General features: G+C 39.2%; 1 protein-coding gene across 3 annotated transcripts in view; it reads left to right on the forward strand.

Moving 5' to 3' along the window:
* Positions 1–23,466, forward strand: part of FAM184A (family with sequence similarity 184 member A) — a 77,136-nt gene that overhangs the window by 46,695 nt on the left and 6,975 nt on the right. For all 3 annotated transcript variants that reach the window (XM_053458931.1, XM_053458930.1, XM_053458932.1), the window contains 11 exons: positions 978–1,159; positions 2,609–2,806; positions 6,308–6,430; positions 8,328–8,489; positions 11,100–11,221; positions 11,726–11,876; positions 16,100–16,312; positions 16,647–16,800; positions 17,863–17,990; positions 19,577–19,761; positions 21,233–21,379. In XM_053458931.1, coding sequence (XP_053314906.1) covers positions 978–1,159; positions 2,609–2,806; positions 6,308–6,430; positions 8,328–8,489; positions 11,100–11,221; positions 11,726–11,876; positions 16,100–16,312; positions 16,647–16,800; positions 17,863–17,990; positions 19,577–19,761; positions 21,233–21,379 — 1,765 coding nt within the window. The remainder of the gene's footprint in view (positions 1–977; positions 1,160–2,608; positions 2,807–6,307; positions 6,431–8,327; positions 8,490–11,099; positions 11,222–11,725; positions 11,877–16,099; positions 16,313–16,646; positions 16,801–17,862; positions 17,991–19,576; positions 19,762–21,232; positions 21,380–23,466) is intronic.

Here is a 23,466-nt window from a genome sequence, read left to right on the forward strand (position 1 = left end):
TGGAGCTTCTATGACTGAGCACAGGAAGGTCATGTGCCGGCAGTAGCGGAGGTTGTCTGCGCGCATCGCACAGACGCTCACCGGCTGCCAGAGAGGAAGATGCAGGTCCCCTGCAGCGCTCAGGCGGATCCTCCTCTCTGGCAGCTGGCGAATGTTATGTAATGCGCGCCGACAACCTCTACTGCTGCTGGCCGGTACTTCCGCCAGGTCTTCTATGGTGGAACACTCTGGATCTTAGTGTTATTACACGAGGGGGTCTGAAAAAACTCTCATCTTATATTCGATAAAATCAATTCAACTAATCGATAATGAAATTCATTGGCAACGATTTTCATTATCGATTATTATCACTTGTTGCAGCCCTAGCTGCCACCAATGTGTTGTATTTAAGGTTTTAAAAATACCTAAGGAGGCTTTGGTTACCCCCTGAACTGCTCAAACTCTATAAAAACCTAACTGAGTCAAAAAGTTTAAACTTCCAAATTATAAAAACATTAACCTAATAATAACTATTACTTCAAAAATTGGGCACAAAGACAAACTGAATGATTTATATTTAATAAAATCAAATTATTTGATCAAAATCTCCACAGTGCATATACAAAAATAATGGCAACATGACATACAAAAATCACAAGGATAAACACAGAAAACGTACACCTATACAACAGTAAAATAATCAGCGTGAATCTCCAGATTCAGACGGTTGTCAGAATGTTCCAGGAAATTCAAAGTTTTACTCCCAGGTTCCTATTCTTATAGGAATCTTCTTCCTTTGTTGCTGGAAGACTGCCCCATTTGGTGTCATGTGGGAGTGCAGTGGGTTAATTACTCTTTAGGTTAACAACGCTAGCTATCTACCTGATAGCTAGATGACCCATTCTTATTTCTCAGGCCCAGTTTAAACCCCTCCTGCCCTGTTTCCTATTACATTGGAAAGTGTTTGATGCTCTCATGTATTTTATTTCATTATACAGGTCACATTGGGATGCTACAAGCTACTCAGATGACTCAAGAGGCCACCATCCAAGATCTTGAATCAGAAAAGTCCAGAATAAAGGAAAAAATAGCCCGTCTAGAGGAAGAAAGAGCATTGCTACAAAGCAAAAATCAGAATCTTGATGAACGTCAAAGGCATCAGATTCTTGCATTGGAGAAGGTTTGTTTTATTTATTAAGATTTTGTTATATACACATTTACTTTGGATTGAGTAAGAGATGAGAACACAAATATGCACCTGACTCCCCAAGTTCCTGGACCCTAATTATGGCCTTAAATTTCAAGGTTAGTGAATGACTCTTATGAGAGTGAAAATCTTGAAAGCAGTCATAAAAATGCTTGTTTAAGACAAAGGGTTAAAAATAATGTATATATATATATATATAGATATCTTTATTTTTAACCCTTTGTCTTAAACAAGCATTTTTATGACTGCTTTCATATAGCAGTCATTATATATATTATATATATACCGTATTGGCTCGGATATAGGCCGCCCCCGTATATAGGCCGCACCCTAAAAGTTTGGTGCTTTTTTAAAGAAAAAGTTTTTTTTCTTTAAAAAAGCACCAAAAAAAACATGCTGCCACTCTGTCCCCCCCCCCGAGATATGCTGCCACTGTCCTCCCTCCCCGAGATACGCTGCCACTGTCCTCCCTCCCCGAGATCCGCTGCCGCTGTCCTCCCTCCCCGAGATCCGCTGCCGCTGTCCTCCCTCCCCGCGATACGCTGCCGCTGTCCTCCCTCCCCGAGATCCGCTGCCGCTGTCCTCCCTCCCCGCGATCCGCTGCCGCTGTCCTCCCTCCCCGCGATCCGCTGCCGCTGTCCTCCCTCTCCGCGATCCGCTGCCGCTGTCCTCCCTCCCCGCGATCCGCTGCCGCTGTCCTCCCTCCCCGCGATCCGCTGCCGCTGTCGCTGTCCTCCTCTGCCCCCCCCTCCTCGACTTACCGGAGCAGACTCCCGGGTGTCTTGCGGGGCCGGCGAGGGACATCTACGCAATACGCGTATGCAACTTCCGGTACCGGAAGTTGCATGCGCGTATTGCGTAAATGTCTCCCGCCGGCCCCGCAAGACACCCGGGAGTCTGCTCCGGTAAGTCGGGGGTGGGCAGAGGTAAAACGCTTAGATAACCTCCCGTGCCGGCACCCCCCCCCCCGTGGGAAGTGCTGGCAGGGGAGGCTGTCTGAGCGTATCGGGGAGAAGGATGCAGGTCCCCTGCACCGCTGCGGGGGATCTGTATCCTAACCCCGCTGCCTGCCCGGCGCCCGGGACTGCATGTCCCGGACGTCGGGCGCTAGAGCCCGAATATAGGCCGCACCCCCACTTTAAAAACTTAAAGTGGGGGAAAAAAGTGCGGCCTATATTCGAGCCAATACGGTATATATATATATATATATAAAAAAAATAAAGCACTGAGTTACAAAGTATTTTTGAATACTGTCAGCTAAACAAATCTGATGCTCTGGAGAAGGCATGTGGGCTGGCTGATTTCTAGTACATTTAGCAAAATAAAAATGAAAGTTGGAAAAAATGTCAATAATTGTGTCCAGTGATTGATGTGTGGACGAGTAATTGCATAATTGTAACGTGTTGTCTGATTCTTTTGCAGAAGATCAATGAAGCAAAGCAGACGCAGCGTGAATGCTATGAGAAGGAGCTCATTAACCTGCGCATCAAATTTGAGGAGGATACTGTGCAGCTAAAAGAGCTTCATGCAAGGACGTTAGAAGAGATGTCATGGAAACATCAAGCAGTGCTCGAGGCAGCTCATAGCACAACAAATAAGGAAAAAAAGAAGCTACAGATGGTGAGTCACAGTGAATGCAGACAGTGCTGAACTCAAATGCAACCATTTTCTCAAGTGAAAGCTTTGTTTTATTCTATACTGTAGTGCTCTGTAGTGCTGTTATGTAACAACACTAAGACGAAGTACTGTTAAGATGACAGGCATCTCTACTGGCTTTCTGATGTGTGAGGCAACAATTTCAATGCTAACTGTAAATGTCATCCAGTTTTGAACATCTGCCAGTGCAGTGTGTGTAGTAAACCAGGTCAACAAGGAAAATAGGCATTGAAGAGCTCCATCAGGCTTCTGTGTGTTCTTTAAGCCAAAATGGTGGCATTCATCAGCTCTGTCATTTATTAGGGTCTGCATAGTTCACAGTTCACAAGACTGTCCCTATCCATATTTTCCCCTTTCTGCAATTCTTACTCTAACTGTTGGCTCGTGGAAACGTTAATTGTGGAACACCGCCATTCACGCTAGACTAGAGGACAGCAAAATTCCTGTGGAGCCCTCAGGCAGATCGCTTACCAGCTCCGTTCTGCTAAAGCCTTAAGTGATTGTTCCCCATAAAGCATCGGATCAGTAAGATATTTGGGGACGAGGGAGGCAATTGTAAGAGACATCAGGGGATATACAAAGTTTGGAGTCACTTCTGGGGGACCTGGTTTTCCATACACCAGGACATTTCACAACAGTTAGCCGGGACGAAGGGACCAAGGCAGGAGGCCGGAATGTTTGGGTGGGATAGGCAGAGTGGAAGGTATTGTATTTCAATGAGGGCTATGTGTATATCTATGTGTACTGTAGCTCAATAAAGTATATGTTGTTTTCACCCTACATCAAGTCTCGACAGGTGGGGAGCTACAGTATATATCACTGAACAAAGTGGAAAAAAAGAGTGATATTCAGCGCTTAAAATAAAAATGCCAGATATCTGGTGTAATGACACAACTTAAACAAGTATAATACCTTGGTGCTGCAGAACCAACACACTGACCAAAAGTGTGTAAAAGATAATACATAAAACAAAGAAGTAAAGTGCTGCGCAAAATTTACACACGACACCACAATATGTGCAGAAATTAAATAATACTTAAATTCATTAAAATGGATTCTTCACATAGAGCCCCTTCTGGGGAATGGAGTCTCTTATATAAGAATACTTTAACGCTCCCGAGGAAGCCGATTGGTGAAACGCGTTGTGCTGAATACGCCCATTGAGGAAGTGGACACAGAGGAATCCTGTGAGAACCAAGCTGTTACTGCTACAACACAGCATTATTCCGGTCCTTTCCATGGGAGCGTTAAAGTATTCTTATATAAGAAACTCCATTTCCCAGAAGGGGCTATATATCACTGAACACCCTGGGCAAAATTGAGAGACTTTGGCGGAGATACTCTGGTCTCGTATTGGAGCTCTGCCACAACAGATATGTTCTGCGTCCCAACTGGCCACACCAGAACTGACCATCTGCTAGGAACTGTAAATAGGTGCAAGATCCCTCATATGTCCACATTTCTAAGTTGAGACATAAGGGGTCCATGGCGTATTACAGTAAATGTGCCTTTCACTGCCTTGTGCTAACCCACATTAATTGTATCCATACTTGTAGTCATCCTTAGCTGAGGAGGCAAAAATACAATGCATTTCTGGCACTGTGCTTCATAGGTGGTGGGAACGCAATGGATTTTATTTCATTACTGCCCAAGTGATCTTGTTCCATTAAAAACTATTCAGAGCACAGTAAGGGTATGGGGAGGTAATTAAAAACTCTTTCTTTAAAGGTGTTGTTCCATTTATACAAAAGATTTTGTGCTCTCTTAAGTATATTAAGCAAATAAACTTTAGCAGATCTGTAATTATTTTTTCCACATAAAAACAACACAGAAATAATAGGCTTTTACAGTTTTTATGGCAACAACCCGTCAGTTCCTACAGTTTTCCCTAAAAAAAATGATGAATAAACCAATATTTTACATGATTTAAGAATTATTACTTGGAAGGGATTGGGCATTAAATAATACTGTGAATGATATTTCTTATGCTACATTTTTGTTACAAAAGGGTTCAATCAGCAGAATAAGTATCACAGAATCTTTTAGAAACACATGAGCATGAACTACTATTGTTTCATTCATATTTTTCCCATAGCACTAAAGTGGGATTTGGCAGGAGAGTTTCATTACAACTATATGGCATGCATACAAAATATGACATATTCTTTCAGAGTTATATCACTAGTTATTAGGTGTCGCTTAACTGTCTTCTGCATACTCCTTATGCAATTGCCAGAAAGCATACCTTTATTATACACAACGGTCAAGACCTGGAAGGAGGGTACGCCTCCGTCTAAAACTACAATGGCTTTACTCAATTCACTTACCGAACAACCTGGAGCTTCAGAGCGGTGAGGCAGCATTTCTGTCTGAGTTGTGGTCAAAAAGAGGCAATTTTGAAATGTAAAGTCAGATCCCAATATAAATTGCTAACTCTCACAGAGTGCAGACAGAAATACCCAGACATTCCCATACATTGGTATACACACTAGAGCCCTGCGAGGGACTGTTTTCTTAATCCTGCTCCAGCTGAATTTCTGACCATTACTGCCCGCTCCCGCAACGTGTGTTCCACTCCCGCAACATATGTGTCCAATCCCGCCCGTTCCCGCAACATATGTGTCAGGGCTCAGATAAGCAGGTCGGGTAGGAGCGCAGTTGCAGGGGATACTATGGAGTCTGTCTTTACCCCTTGATGCATCTTGGTAGGTAGGTACAGGCAGGCACACAACAGATCCAAAAGCAGGACTGGATGGTAGCGAGACAGGGGAACTGAAGCAAGGACAGGGAAACTGTCAGAATGACTGGCACACGGCTTGGAAGCCCCAGACAGGACACGTGGCTTGGAAGTCCACTGGCGGGGTGGGTGGCAGGAAGCCCACTGGCTGGGCACACGACTCAGAAGCCCTTCTGGCAGGGCGCACGACTCGGAAGCCCTTACTGCCCTTACAACTGCTCTTGGTTGGATAACGTGTGGTCATAGAAGATCGTGCCATGTCTTTAAGGAAATCACTTGGCATGTGGTTTTAAAGTAAACACTATGTATCATCTTCCAATGCTGTGGTAAATTCCCTTCTGAATTGTCTCTTTGAACAAGAACAGTTAACAGGCTTGTTCTCATAAAGAGCATTGAAGATATTTATTGTAGAGAAATTGCAAACATGCTGTTGCCTTGGGTCGTAAATAATTCTGAGAATCTGTGCTATTTGAAAAAAATAAAAAATATTTGATGCACCGATACATCAAGGACGTTGTTTTAGTGCAAATCTTTGTTTAGTCAACACATCAATTACCTACGCTGTTAACTGCTGTACTTATCTGAACTGTTTTTCAATTTAAATATTTATTCTGTTAGCTAAATTTAAGTTAAGCTCCAATGTGTGCTTGTTCCTACATAAGTTGCACAGTTTTATTTATTTGCTGAAATTGCAAACATAACACGAAAGTTTGGTTCATTTTTCAAAGGAACTCCAGCAACAGTTTGAAAAGGAGAGACAGGAATTTGAAGAGGGAAAGAAACAACTGCGGCAGCAGCTAGAAAACCTTAAAGAAGATCTGACTACCAAGCTGACAGCTGCCAATCAGGAGGTAAACAACCACATTAGTGAGCAGCTAATTATGGTAGAATGGAGGGAAATAAATCAATAAATTCTTTGAAAGAACACCATCTTTGAATTCTATGGTTTTTCACATCAGGGCATACCGTAATAACAACCATCTTCCTTAGCAGGTCTAAAATTAGGTAAATACAGCCTCAGATAAACAACACATGACATATTACACTCCGTCATGATTTGTTCAACAGAAATATGCCCAAATAAGCCAAAATGGAGAAGCCATTTGTGAAAAACTTAAGTACACCCCTACTGATTCCATAGAAATTAAGGTGCTAAGTAGCAGACAGGTGCTGCTAATCAAAAGGCTTGGTTAATTGATCATCAGCAAGTGTGACCATCTCTATAAAAGGCAAAGTTTTAATAGTTTGCTGGTCTGGATCATTCAGATGTGTTAATACAATGCCAAGGAGGAAAGACATCAGCAATGATTTTAAAGAAGCAAATGTTGCTGCCCATAAGTCTGGGAATTGGTATAAGGTCATTTTCAATTGAAAGTTCATTATTCTACAGTGAGAAAGATTATTCAAAAATGGAAAACAGTCTAGACCAATCACCCCAGGAGCGGATGTCCCAGCAAAATCACCCAGTACAATGCTGAGAGAAATTGTAATAAAAACAAGAGTTACATCTCAGGCTCTACATGCCTCAGTTAGCATGTTTAATGTTAAGGTTCATGGCAGTGCAATTAGAAAAAGACTAAACAAGTATGGCTGGTTTGGAAGGGTTGTAAAGAGAAAGCCTCTTCTCTCTAAAAAGAACATGGCAGTACAGCTTTGGTTTGCCATCTGAACAAACCACAAGACTTCTGGAACAATGTCCTTTGAACAGACGGGACCAGAAAGGATCTATTTGGCTGTAATGCACAGCACTACGTTTGGGGAAAACCAAACACTGCATCAGCACAAACACTTTACACCAACTGTCAAGCACAGTGGTGGAGGGATGATTATTTTGGCTTGTTTTGCAGGGACCTGGGGACCTTGAAGTCATTGAGTCGACCATGAACTCCTTTGTATACCAAAGTATTCTAGAGTCAAATGTAAGGCCATCTGTCCAACAGCTAAAGCATGGCGGAAATTGAGTCATGCAACAGGAGAATGATCCCAAGCATACCAGCAAATCTACAACAGAATGGCTAAAAAAAGGATCAAGGTGTTGCAATGCCCCAGTCAAAGTCCACACCTCAACCGGATTGAAATTCTGTGGCAGGACCTTAAGAGAGCTGTGCAAATGCCCGCAAACCTCAATGAACTGAAGCAGCGTTGTTAAAAAGAGTGGGCCAAAATGTTTCCACAATGATGTGAGAGACTGATAAAGTCATACAGAAAATGATTACGTCAAGTTATTGGTGCTAAAGGTGGTTCTAAAAGCTATTTAATCATAGAGTGTACTTAGTTTTTCACACATGGCTTCTCCATTTTGGCTTTATTTTGTTGAATAAATCAAGACCCAGTGTAATATGTCATGTGGTGTTGTTCAATTGAAGTTGCATTTATCTAATTTTAGACCTTCTAAGGAACAGGTGATTGTTGTTATGTCCTCATATGTAAAACCATAGGATTCAAAGAGGGTGTACACTCTTTGTGATTAAGAAATATTGCCTAAATATAAGTCTTCTCAATTGGTAAACCAGATTTTAAATATGCAACCATTCACTCTTTACTCAAAATTAAGCTTAATGACACCAGTGACTGCACGATTCTGAGAATCATCTGGTTACTAACTTATTATCAGTGTCATTAATTACTATAATATACACATAATAGTGTCTAAATTAGACCAACTATATAAAAAAGACTGAACATCATATGCAAAGTTTGTGGTAGGAAAATTGTTTTCCAATGCTAATGACTGTCACGTTGTCACAGATTGGACGTCTGCAAGACCTGGTGAAGAAAAGTGAGCAAGGGCTTGGCTCAGCCGAGTGTCATATCTCAAGTCTCAAAGATGCACAAGACAGACTTCAAAATGAGTTGGATTTAACAAGGGAGAGGTTAAGGGACACCAGTGACTCCCTTTTTGCTGTACAGGTTTGTATGAGACTGAGCACTTCTTAGTGTAAGCAGGATGTACAAAGAGAACAACAAACAAATGGAGAATGTTTGTCATAATACGCTATGTGACAATTCTTTCAAATATTCATGAAGCATGTATCAGTAAAAACATGTCTAAATCATACATATTTTACGTTTGTTAACAGGTTTACATGTTCTTGTATTTGTCACACACCAAACGATTCGTGCACAGTTACTCACCTTTCTTTGAAACCCAACATTGTGTAAAATACCTAAGTGCATTAGAAGATATACATCAGAAATGTAGTGTACGCAACATTGCAAGTACAGTACTGCATAGCTATAAAAATGCACCCAGATTATAATCAGGAACAATCTGCTGGTAAAACCATTTGTCTATTTTTGTCGGATTACTCCCTCATTTTGATTATATTGTTCTGAACACAGTTTGAGATTATAAATGTTTTAAAATGAGACAATACATTTATGGAATATTCAGAAATGGGTTCAGTGGATTAATGTGTGCTGTTTTTTTCAGACTATTTTTAGTTTTGCTCCTGGATATAATTTAGTATTCATTTAATCATCTGCAGCAAGATAAAATAATGTATTGTAAAAAATGTAGTTGCCGCTCAGTACGAGTTTAATTCTAACTAAGCCTGTAAGCTCTATGGGTCAAATGTTTCCTTTCTTGTTGATTCATCCCTATTATACCCTAATCAGTATGTCCGTAGGATTACTGTACATTATATAACTCATATATATATTATATGACTTTATTATAATGTAAACTGTAAAGCACTAAGCACATCTGTTAAACTTAAATAACCAAAAGATACATAGATAATTATGTGCATTATGAGAACAATAATACCAATGTGCATAACAATACTAGGTAGATACAACAAAAAAAGTGACATCCAAAAAATGGGGCCTGATAACCAAGCCAAAACCAAAGTATTATAACCCAATATTTAATAATTTCATATTCTTATAGCAGATGTATTCATTTATTTTCCAGTAAACAAATTACAAAACTCTTGGTGACGGTTTGATTAGAACAGGATTAGTTTGGGCATAGATCAGGGGTGTCCAAGTTTTTTCTGCAGTGGGCCACTTCATCAGAATTGTATATGTGCGCGGGCCGCACTCATTTTTCACTGTGACAAAAAATATGGTTTTTAATAAAATATGCAGATTAAAATAAAGTAAATGACACAAAACCTTTACTCTTCCTCTCACTGATTTCTGGGCCTAGAAAGTTTTGCGACTACAAATTCAGGATTCCCTAGATTTATTCTAGGGATGAACTAAAATGAAAATTCTGGACCAAAACATTCAGGGTTCACTTAGCCAAAACCGAAAATGACCCCCACCTTTAAAAATAATAATAAAAACTCAAATTTTTAATAAAAGTAGGTAACACACAATTGGACAAAATTAGCAATATGACTTGGCAACCAGTAAGTGCTGGAACCTAGGCATGATGGGACTGTGACTACTGTTAGCAATCACACTCCTATCATGCCAAGTCAGCCAGTACATGCTGGTACAGGGTGGCTGTAAGTGATGTGCAGACCCCATACTGCTGGCAGCATCACTACACAAGGGGGGCAGCTAGCTAGGTTTCAGCATGTACTGGCTGACTTGGCATGATATGAGTGTGATTGCTAACAGTAGTCACAGTCTCATCATGCCTAGGTTCCAGCACTTACACATCCATCCAGTAAATACTGGAACCTAGGCATTATGGGACTGTGATTGCTGTTAGCAATCACACTCCTATCATGCCAAGTCAGCCAGTACATGCTGGTACAGGGTGGCTGTAAGTGCAGACCCCATACTGCTGGCAGCATCAATACACAAGGGGGCAGCTGGCCAGGTTTCAGCATGTACTGGCTGACTTGGCATGATAGGAGTGTGATTGCTAACAGCAATCACAGACCCATCATGCCTAGGTTCCAGCACTTACACATCCATGCTATCACACACACACTCATTTATTCATATAATCATTCATTCACAGATTCATTCCCTCAATCACACACACTCATTCAAACACCCTCCCCACCTCCTTACCTGCAAGGCAGCTCCTCGATGCCGCTTACACACTTCAGCAGGGGGCGCGGACTCCCTCTGCCTTCTCTGCTAAAGCACAGAGGAAGTAGGATGTCACGTGAACTCCGCTTCCTCTGTGTGCAGTCCAGAAGACCCTCCTACAAGTAAGTAGCAGGGCTTGAGGTGCGGCTCGCGTAAGATCGGTTGCCCTGGCTGCCGATCTTACGCGGGCCGCACCTCGAGGTCTCGCGGGCCGCATTTGGCCCGCGGGCCGCATGTTGGACGCCCCTGGCATAGATCATTGATTACAGTTTGTCACATGTCCCCAAGGACATCACGATAACAAGCTCTGATAACTATTTGATATATATTCTAATCAGACTTGCAAAATAATCAATGAGCCCTAATAAATATTCAGGAAGCCATGAGCCCAAAATGCTTCAATATACTAAACTAAAGTAACTGAGTTGTCTCATTCTAGTACAAGTCGAGCAAAATGTTTATAACCAATAATTTGCATCTACAGATAAAAAAAAGGTGAGTTTTTTTCCTGTTGCGTTATTACAGGGGGAGTTGGAGAAAGAAAGACAGCAGCATGAAGCAACAATGGCTGCAACCCGAGAAGAGGAAAGATTAAAGATGGATAAGTTAGCTCGTGACCTTGAACTAAAATGGACAGAGACCCTCAGGTAGGAACATTTTAAATATTTAAAAACTTTGTATTGGGACAAGAAAGGGTTTTTGTCATGTATATTTCTAGTGGAGCACAAGGTGGTTTGGCACCTATTTTTACATTTTTTTCATTTTGCTTTTTTTAAATTATTTTTTCATTATTATTTTAATTTAGACACACCCATTTTTCCAGTTTTTTATTGAAATTTATGCAGTTTATTGTCTTAATGTATTCTAAAACTATTCTAAGGGGAATAATCCTTCAATAACAATTCCAAAATAATGCCCCAGCGGGGACAAGGGTAAGTTACAACTACAAATAAACCAATCCCGTTCCCGGGATCAAAAAATACCCTTATTATAACCCCACCCTAAAACATGACTTTTATTAATGTGTTTATTAAAAGGTATAACCAAAAAAAGATTTTTTTAAAAAAAATCCTTCAATAATGTTTATATATTTCATTACTATGTTATTACACACATTTTACTTTCTGGCTTCTTTATGTTGTCAACTCTAGGCAAGAATGCAATAAGCTCAGAGAAGAACTGAGGATACAGCATGAGGAGGATAAAAAGGGTGCTATAGCACACCTTCTGCAGCTAAAAGAACAGGAGTTAAATACAGCAAAGGAAGGGTGGCAAAAGAAGGTAGAAGATCTCCTTGATCAGGTACATATACCTGTTCCAATCTGGTTCCCTTCTTAATGACTATAGACTCTGAAATTTCTTTTTTTACTTCCCGATGAAGGTTTTGTATCTGCAGCACAGCTTTCAACTCATGTCTGGCTGTCAAATGTCATATACGTGTATGCATGTATGAGTGTGTTTTTGTGTGGGTATCCACATCTATTTATCCATATATAAATATGTACTTACATATGTCATGTTCATCAAACTCTGTAAAAACAAGGGAAGCCTGATTTGGGAAACCATGTTTTGGGACATGGCTTCCAAAACCAGGTGTGCTTCAGTAGGACTCACCTGCGTCTGATCTATCAAGTCTAAATTGGGCACACTTTCCCTGTGAAACAAGCTGATTTAGCCATTTTAAGTAGTTTATACCCTAAGACAAAGATACATATTTATAGAAAATGAAAAGATGTATTAAAAATAGTGAAACTAGCGTTTGGCCTTCAATTGTAAACAATAGAAGTATAGAAACCTAGAGTATTTGCACCAGTTAATGCAGTAAAATACATTTCTAACATTTCATTGAATGTTTTTTAGTTACGGACTAAAATGCTAGAGCGATAGCTCTTTGTTAATTGTGTTTGATCAGAGAGAAATAATGTAGTTAACATAATGAGTGCACCCAGGTGGCTTTGCAAAGTCTCTTCAGATTAACATTTCATATAACTGCCTTCACTAATTGGTTGGAGGTCTCTGGTGTTTATTTAGGGGAGAAACAAGAGAATCGTTCAGTCTTTTATGTTCCATAATTGTTATGATTTGAGGATTCAAATCTGAATATTTTATTACCATAGCAATCCTAAAATAGCAGAACATGATTAAAATTTGATTTATGCCCAAGCTAAATAAAGTAATTTTTGAATATTTTAGAAAGGTGTTTTTGTATATTATAATAAATGACTGGGAAGTCATGCCACTATCGGCAAGGAGGATTAAAGGGATAGCTCAATTAAAGAAGAATGCATATGAAGGTACTCTGTGACTACTTTATAATGCAGTCTTTAAAAAAAAAAAACAACGTTTACCTGAAGTAGCAGCTGCAGCTACCCACCGTGGCCCAATGATTCTTGCCACTTCTTAAGCTGGCAGGACTTATACCCATTGATTTCTGAATGGAACCCCACAAAATGGACTATGTCATCCAATCTTCTACAGCTCCCAAAACATTGACATGAAGTCATGCCTTTTTTTTAGTACATTTAAAAATTCACCTATATATTATGAATAGCCAACCCCAGTGAATTTCTCCCATTCTGAGCTGGCGCAGTAAAATGTATGAGTACATGGAGTCTTGAATAAGGGTATTTGGAGAAGCTTGTGGCAAAGACTAATCTTGCAGGGTGCGGTGCCCTGTATATTCCAATTCCAATCTGTTGCACATTGGCATTTTCCTTTTTCAAAAGGGATTATAATATATGTTTACATACAATATACTATTATACTGTCCCTAATTAAGATGTTGCATGTGCTAGTGGCGGATACATAACCCTACACATGAGTAGCTCCTTTACCCACTATAATTATTGTTATCATTGTTATTATTCACCCTAACTAATGAGGTATGACAGCCGATAGACTGATGACCATAGCAAACTATTCTTTACATGCCCCTGGCAATCTGTGAGTAGCTCTCATTACGTGGCCTCGCCACGAGTAGATCTTTATAATTTCCAGAACAAATGCTACCATTGATTTTGCAATTTAGACTCATTTTCAACTACTGATATTCTTGTTCATTAGCTGCGGACAGTATAAATGTGTGTATTCTACATGCATCTTGTTAAACTGTTCTCTTTGTTCGTTTCCAGGCTGTGATTATTGTTCTGTTTTCCACTCCCTCCTCTATCCCTTTTTTTTTTTAGCATAATTTCTGAATGTCTCCCTTTCTTCCTGTAATCTTTCCTGTGTAGCGGCACTGTCTGGGTGAGGCTTTACATAAATCCATCAGCAATGTAAGTCTGCTGCATAGTATTGACGTCGAGACATGCATGCATTATTATTCCCCGGCAGCTTCTTGCATTTGAGCTCACTGCGTCTTGGCATATTACCTATACACATTCATTTGCCATAGGCATACCTAGCCACTAATCTCTAACCATGGACTATATTGGAAAATGGATAAGCTGCACCTATACAGTTGTATGTATACCAGCATTCATTAGACACCAGAACCCTCTATCATGCTGTGGCAATTGTATATGTGGCATTTGCATTGTGAAGCAGCAGAAAGTTTGGGTAGCCATGTTTGCGAAGCATTCTGCATAGCATGACTTGAATGGCATTTTTAGAGCTTAAACACCCGCAGAATAGCCCACATTTCAACCTAACTCCATGATAATTATATTCTTAAAAAAATAAAATAATCTATAGAAAAACTTAAAATTTTTGTTAGCATGTTTTAATATATCATGTGGAAGTTTCAAAGATATTCACACAAAAATATATTGGGCGCAGCTGAGCATTGTATATCTGCTGTACCCATTATAAAATGTTACAAAGCTATAAGGATTGCTCTTAAAATTGCATCCTTCCAAAGGGCATTTGAATCGCATGCTGGGATATATCTGCAGCAAAGCAAGGACATGGCACATCTAGCATTTAAAATATATATATATAGACAAGTTTATATTTGGTGACAGATTCACTTTAAGTAATATTATACCGCAAACTGAAAGGAGTAGTATAAGAAAACGTGTGGATTTGTTTATTAAGGACGGTTGTAAGTCATTCCGAATTTTGTTTCAATTTTGTCATTCAGTTTGTTCTTGACTTACATCAATTTATATATTTAAAACCACTAAAAATGCAGATGCTCACGTATTTGTTTAGACTATATATAGAGATTGTGTTGAGTGCAAAACAAGCTAATAGGTTGCATTTAAATTGGTCTTTTTTGAGAGCTATGTTGTTTCAGAAAATGTGCTACATCATTGATTTTTCTGAAAGGGAGAACTGTAATCTAACACACTTTTCTGCAGTGCAAAGGTGTGAAAGGAAAAAAAAAGAGTTATTTTTAATGGGATTTCTTGTGATAAGTCTTGTTGCCGTGTTTTTATTGTGATACCAGCTTGGTTTGGCAGCTGCTAGCGCTTGGGCATTGATGAATAGCCAGTCTTCACATTTCCATTCATACTCATCACCTGTACCGAATACTTCATAGTGTACATTTGTTGCCAATGTATTTTCCACGAGACAACATTTCCTCCTCATGAATTACCACTTTATATGTCCAATATAAATGCAATTTTTCTGTATATATCAAAGATTATTACATCCTTGAGGAAGATGTCTGTGATTGAGTAATATAGGATTTCGGGTGAAAAAAAAATGAATGTTTAATGCCATACTAAATACTACTAATGTTTTCTTTAAACCGACTCACCATATTTAATATGAACTAGACATCAAGTGTTAGGAAGGGATTTTGTAGTTGAAAATTCTAATTTGCATGGCCTTTGCATGCTAAAAAGTTAATGGTGAGAGAAGTATCGCTTTGAAAAAAGTAGTGCAATTTTAACATACTTATATCTGCATAATGTATAGTTTAAATTGATAACTGCTCAAAGAATAATTCAGTACTGCTAAAATTCTTTGCTACTAAACTTTGGTTACTTGTCAAAAAACTATTTTTCCCCTATATGGATGTGTGACCCATTTGGAAGAGATGTATTCCACTAAACTTTGGTGTCATAGAACTGTATCTGTGTAGTATACCTACACATAGGCATCTGAAAACATGATAGCACAGAATATATTTCTATAATAGGACCTTTTGAAAAGTACCTACATTGGCTTAAACAGAGCTGTACAATTGCAGTCAGCCACGTAAAGAAGAGTGGGCCAAGATTCCTCCACAACGATGCGAGGGACAGATAGTTATACAGAAAATGATTACTTCAAGTTATTGCTGCTAAAGATGGTTCTACGAGCTATTGAATCATAAGGTGTACTTTTTCACACATGGCTTCTCCATTTTGGCTTTATTTTTGTTGACTTAATCATGACACGGTGTGATGTTCATCTGAGGTTGTATTTACCTATTTTTTTGACCTGCTAAGGAACAGATGATTGTCATTATGTCTTGAAATGTAAACCCATAGCATTCAAATCGGGTATACTTTATTTTTTACACAATTGTACATGATTTTTGTTTGTGTATTGCTTGCCATTCTCATTTTTCTGTGTTTTTCTTGCTGTCTTAGATTTCTTTGCTAAAACAGAACCTTGAGATGCAGCTGTGCCAGTCCCAGAATGCTTTGCAGCAGCTGCAGTCACAGTTCAGTCAAGAACGTCAGCGCCTCACTCGGGAGCTTCAAGAACTGGAGGAGGAACACCAGCAGAGGCAAAATTCCTTGCAGGAGGCCCACATGATAGCATTTCAAAGCATGGAGGATGCAAAAGATCAAGAGCAAAAAGCAAGTTCCAATTCACTTTGTGTGTAAAAGTTATAGGACAGACAGACAGTAGATTTTCTAATTTGTGACACCAGATTCATCACTAAATCACTGTTTTGTAACCAGCTCTATCAGATCCGTTATCTTGGTTTGACCAAAAATACCTTACTAGCCTTAGGAGAGGAGGTATCAATTTATAGTGCAATTGATCTCCTAACTGTAATCACTTTGTGTTGAGCACTAATATAATTGTTAATATAATATGACCATTTTCTCTATCTTGCCTCTTAAGGTATAATTTATTTTTCAACCCTAATGAATCCATCATACGAGTGTTTTTGTCTTAACTACATAGGATCTCGAAGATCACTTGCATCAGAAATACACAGGGGAGCTGCAGACTGTAAAGGAGGCTCATAAGCAGGCTATGGAAGCCCTTAGAGTGGAAATGGAACAGGAACTGCAAACATTACGCTTTGAATTGGAGGATGAGGGTAAAGCCATGCTAGGTATGTGCGTTTATTAATTATTAATCTCAGTATATACTGTGTATTCACTCTTTAATGAGTGACAAGCCAGTTGGTAGAGGTATTTTTGCCAGTGTGCTTACACCTCACATGAACAAATTAAACTTTTTTTTTTGATTGAAAAGTTTTTTATTGACATCCAGGCACAGCATATGACAGAATATGCAAAAAAAACATACAGGTCAGAGTAAAGCGGCGCCCAGACGCCATTTTTTTTTTTTGGTTATGATATGCAAGTAGCAGAAACATCGTCAGTCACTAAGAAATGTAACATGGAACAAGTGCATACAAAAAGTAATATCGACATCACTAATGTTGCGGAAAGTCACAGGCCCCATCGATCTAAGGTGGTAATGAGGAGACAAATAGGAGAAAAAAGGCCCAGAGACAGCGACATCCAGGACCGTGCCTGGTAAACAAGAGCACGGTAACATGTAGTGCGAATAATCAGGGGAAGGGAAACCCCAACACATTAAACTTTTAACAAATAACAATGTTGGATGGCTTCACCTGCTGAAAGCCTAATAACTAATTTTCCCTATCCAGAGAGTACCTATTGTGTGTAAAAGTCTCCCAGTAAATGTGACTAAAATTAGTCGTAATGGATGAACAGTTTCACAAAGAAAGTTATAGCCACAGTATAAAATAGAACATTTGAAAGTTTAGTATGCCAAGTACTGAAGTACTGTAAGCACTGAAAAAATGGACAAAACAATGACATTTTTACTGATGGTGGATAAAGCAAATTCAATAAAAAGGTATTGGGGCTTCTTATGGACCATTATGGAGAACAATCCTCTGCCACCTTTTCAGTTCTTCCTGTTCTGTTTACAATGGAGGCTCTGCACACATAGGAGTCTTGTGCTGCCCTTTTGCCCCATTGTGTGCCTATCAGTAATGTGTACTGATATCTGAATATTTCAGGTTATCTCTTTACAAAGGGGATATGGCAAAGTTACAACTTTTTTTCACTAAACTATCTAGTAGATAATCAAGTTGTTTTACTAACTTGTTGAAAGTATATGCTGTGATTCCATATCCTAGCGTCACTGCGTTCTGAACTCAATCATCAGCATGCAGCAGCTATTGACCAGCTAAGGCACAATCACCTTCAGGAGATGGAGGCAGCGTCAGAAGAACTTGAAAGACAAAGAGAGCAAAGCCGGCGTCGGGTAAGTCATAAAGGGGTCTATTTACTAAGGCAAGAGTTGGCCTAAGCAGTTAGAACAGCTTATTTGGCCATTCTCGCAGGGAAAACTCACTGGGTCCAACACTACTCAGGGCTGGATTAACGTCAGAGCACACAGAGAAATTGTTCCAGGGCTCAGACATTCTGAGGGACCCACCATCAATTGCTCCTAGGCCTCATTGTCTGACACACCCATACCTGTTACCTGTCCCAAGAAGTGGCGATCCTATCGGGTCCTGCAATATGTGACAATCAACCTTCCTCACTGACACTGTGCACCTGGAAATTACATCACTTCTCAGTGTGTCCGTGAGAGAAGATGATAGCCCCATCTACCGGGACCTGATCGGATCACCACTCAGTGGGCGAGCTACAGGCCACAAGGAACATACCGGAGCGAAGTGGAGGAGGTGGTAAGTACCGTGTGTGTATATATATATATTTGTGTGTGTGTATATGTGCATGTATGTGTACATGTATATATCTGCATGTGTGTATATGTATGGGGAACAGAATAGAAGTTAGGAAGAGGATGAAGAATGTAAACAGCAGGCAAGCAAGACAAAAGATAAAAGGGAAATGGATATTATAATATATCTTATAATATATATTATGAATTAAACTTAAGGTCAAGGGCTAAAATACATAAGAAAATACCTGGGTTTGATAAAGAGTACATAGGCTATAGGATAGTCTACAAAATGGTACTAAACCATCGAGATGTTTTGCAAAGAGTATCCATTCTGGATTGGAATTGTTAATTCTGGTGACTATAAACCATATTAAATGTGAGAATATTATTTGAATATGTCTCTGTTTCCAGTTAAGTAAAGAAGAGTTTTCCCCTAACTCACAAATTACCTATGGACACATCTGTATAGGAAACAACATTCAAACTACTATGTAGATGGTATTGGACATAAATGCCCCCTAAGCTATTTTCATTTAAAATGAAAAGCCCTGGTGAGTATGTCATAGGATGAAGTCCCATAAAATTACCCAAATCTCACTGATGTGAGGGGGGTTATAGTTAGAATCTATACCCCCTGTGTTTATTATGACTCCCTGTTCCACTGCACATGCAGGCAGGGACCCCACATTTATTTTTTATAAGAATATTTATTGGAAAAGAAACTTTCAGGCTCATGAATCTGCAATTTGCGATCTTTTTTCAAATTAGCTCCTGCAGGCGAGTGTATGTGAATTGAGAGCGATCTTACATGCATTCAAATGTGAGTGGTTTAGTTTTAGCTGCTGCAAACCTGCCTTTCTTTATGCATTCACATACACTTTTAATTTTCACGAATAAACCTTTTTTATTATTATTATTTTTTTAATAATGAACTGCTTAAGGACTCACAAGCAAGTGTCATGTTATGAAGTGATTACACTGTTCATAGGGTAAGAAAATATGTGATGTATGTTTCTACTGGTAATAGAGATAAAGTAGCTGAATTTAGTTATTGACTGTTTAATATTTAATCTAATGATATTTCAGGAAACTGCAGAAGCAAAAAGTATTGGAAATCTGAAATCACTGAAGTGTTATGTTTTGGTTCATTTCTATAGGAGTCTGAGCTTCTGGGAAGAATAGCAGATCTCGAGGAGCAGCTGAGGCATCAAGAACAGCATGTATCGAACCTGAATAAGGAGCTGGTGATACTGCACGAGAGCATGAATACTCTAACTAAGGAACTGGAATTGAAAGGAAAAGAAATACTTAGGATACGCAGTGAAGCCAATCAACAAATTAGGTATGCCGGGTTATAGCCCTATCCTTTAGCCATCTGTGCACTTTCAACCTTCAAATCAATATACAACGGTATTAATGAAATCATTCTAGATGACGGCATGTTCAACATGTGCTGTATTGTGCTTTGCATCTTTGGGAGGCTGAAAAATGAAGACATTATACAACACATGGAAAACAGGTCATTTTGCTGTCTTTTATAAGGCACCGCTAGTGGTTCTATTAACACAGTTGCAGATCTTATATATCGAGGGTGTCCAACGTGCGGCCCTCCAGCTGCTGCAGGACTACATATCCCATAATGTTCTTTCAGCTATGGGGCTGTCAGAGGAGTATGGGAGATGTAGTCCTGCAGCAGCCAGAGGGCCGCAGGTTGGACACCCTTCCTATATATGATGTCCGTATTTCATTATGCCAGTAGACACTTATAGAGACTAGAAGCAAATTGGTACTTATATTCGGTATATTGCAGGTGCTTGAGTTTTGGAATATTACCAAAATGTATTCCAAAACTCAAAGCCCAAGATTGTTTTAGACCATTAAAAGAGGTTTGTAAAATCAGCTAATGTCCCATTACAGAAATGCTGAGCACCTCTTTCCAGGAGTTTGGGAAGGATCATTACAATGGTTTCTATAGGATCCTATGAGTTGTTTTCTTATTTAACCTCATCCCGAGCTTCTAGGTAGATGAAAGAAAATTACGGTATCCCAGTATTCGTAATGTTTGTACATAGCACTATTATACATAGCAGAATTCATTTGGGTCATAACAAGCAGTTTCCGTCCAAATACCATATCCCTTTGCCTTTTTTAATCAGTGTTAACTATCACAGCTTTTAGACACATCTCTAACAGTCACCTCAACATTTGAGTCCAGCAGTAAGTGTAAGTGATTGTAAAACTGCACTGGGGTGCTCTACATTGGATGCAAAGCGGTTTAGGTACTTTAGGTAGAAGGGTATGTACACAAAATAAACTTTTAAGTGTCAATAACTGGAATTTGTTAATAATATTCTGCCTTGCTCCAAGTTTTTCAACAGACATTTGTAAATGATGATGTCATTCTGTATTAATTTTTAATATATTATATAAGATATTAAATCATTATATGGCACTGTTTGTAAATATACAGGGCATATAAAGAGTGAATCCCGCAATTAACAGAAATAGAACATCTCTGTAATTCATGAAGGTAACCAAGCTATTAATTTCATAGTTAGTATAAACTGTTTGAAACAATGGCAGTCACAAAATAATTTCAGTGATTTGCCAATGGTGGCCTTATTTTACTGGCCCTTTAATTATGCTTCTGATCAGTTGACTGGTGCTGACTCAAGGAGTGGAGTCTTTTGTTCTACATCTGTTACAATATCATGGTTTTACAGTCCTACTCAAGTAAACCAGGTCTTATGTGTGGCAAGCGCATAAATTGCTAAAAACTGTTTAAGCATGTATTTATTTAATTTTTGAAAAAGGGTGCATGAACACAATTTAAGCAAGAAACACGAGGAAGAGATGAATGAGATAACTGCTGCACACATCAGTGAGAAGGAAACTATAGGGGCAGAATTTGCAAAGATTCAAGCACTGCTTATGGAAAAAAATTCTGCATTGCAAGTTTCGTAAGTCTAAATGAACCAAAACTAATTGATCTGCCAACTATAACACTTTATACTAACCAATCCTACCGTTATTCTTAACATCTCTTCTTAAGGGGTCTGTCACTTCACCGGATCCTACATCTTTCAGTTTTATGCACTAATTGGAACTGTATGCAATGGAACTGTATTAACAGAATACAATAAGCAAAATACATGTATTTAAAAGCCCACCTTACGTGTATATCGTTGGGAAACCTCTTTTGTGGTACACAACCGATTATTTGTCTTTCTTGACAGTTTATCGATTATTTGGCAATGATTGCTTGAAGCATGTGTGGTTCTATACAGAGGAGAAAGACATGCAGTTGAACTGCATGTGACAGTCAATACATAATATACCATCCTGAAAAGCTATTTCAGTTCAAAAACCCGGCATCATCAGATGTGTCATTGTTTATTGATCAACTTTGTGGACGTGAACTTAGCATAGCTGCTAATATTTGGCAGTTTTTTGTTTTTTTTTCAGATATAAGCATTTGTAAGGTTTGTTGGACCAATATCTTCAACTCATACATGCCATTGGTTTCTATAGCAGTGACTTTAATCTAGATCCTTCCACTTTTGTGAACTATGCACCAACAAATGTAGAAGCATATGTACACAGGCATTTCTGTCATAATAATGAGTGTAGACACATATGCATAACACATGTATAACATTTTAGCTTATTATAGCTTGTCTAAACAACAGCTAAATGCACTAACATGTTCACACACTAAAATACCCCACACACTTACAAAAAATACCCACACATACATGCTAACATACCCAGGAACACATGCTGACACACTGAAAGAGACATTTTCACATGCTATGTAAAGTACCCGCATATACACGCACTAACATACCCAAGCACCCGCACTACCCGACACACGCACTTTCACTAACACACCCAAAGACACATTTACAAACTAAATTACCCTCTTACACTAACGTACTCACATACCCAGACACACAAGCATACCCAGGCAAAGACATATCTTCACACACTGACTTATCCCCACACGTACTAACTTACCCGTACAAAGGCACATGTTCACACACTGACTAATCTCTACACACACATACTAACATACCCAGACAACGACACATGTTTACACACTAACATACCTACAGCCACATTCGAATCATGCCCAGACACACACGAACTCACCCAGACATACACACGGACACACCCAGAATCACAAGCATACTCAGACAAAGACAATTGTTCACACAGTGACTCGAAAATGTTGTGTGACCCGGTCCAACCCCGCCTCCTGCTGAAAATTAGAGAGATAAAGAGGTAAGTCCGGATGTCAGCACTTACCTTTTTATCTCTACGCCTGCATTGCCCCCCCTTGATCCAGCAATGGTTGGAGGTGCGATTACCTCTGTAGATATCATGCAAAATGCACCTCAATGTCTGGCAGGCCTCATTTGGCCCATGGGCAGCATGTTGGATTGCTCTGGTCTACAACATGGTTAATATTGTTAATTTCCAACAGTTTTATGTATACTCTGAAAATTGTTGAAGTATGACTTCTAGTAAGTTCTCACATCCTGCCTCAACCTTCATATGACAAGATGTGCATATATATATTTATGTATGTTTTTTGTGCTCAACTGTTTTGGCAAGAGCAAGATCAGCTCGGACATCTCTGGGACCCTCATTGCCTTCCAGTTGTTATCTATAACTTTGCGTTTGCGGTTTTATGTAAAATAAGAACTTTTTTTATACATACGTTAAGATGATTTGGAAGCATGTCTGGCATGCCATTGCACAACCCGACTTGCTTCTCTAGTTATCTGCTCTCAACAGCTTTATTTTCCACAAAGCTTGTTTATTTAGTATCAGACAAGTGGTGTCAACTATAGACATCCTTTAACCTTTTTCTAGTTGATTGAAGTGATGATTCTGTGTTTTGTCATCACTGGCATCTAAATTAATTTTTCATGTTGACATTTTGGCAGAGAGGGAAGAAATCCCCTTTTTTGTTTGATCATTATAATTATATATTTCTCGACACTAGACAGCTTTTGGTTAGATAGAACTACGAGTGGGATTT

The sequence above is a fragment of the Spea bombifrons genome, chromosome 3 (genome assembly GCF_027358695.1).
Source record: "Spea bombifrons isolate aSpeBom1 chromosome 3, aSpeBom1.2.pri, whole genome shotgun sequence".
NCBI lineage: Eukaryota > Metazoa > Chordata > Amphibia > Anura > Pelobatidae > Spea > Spea bombifrons.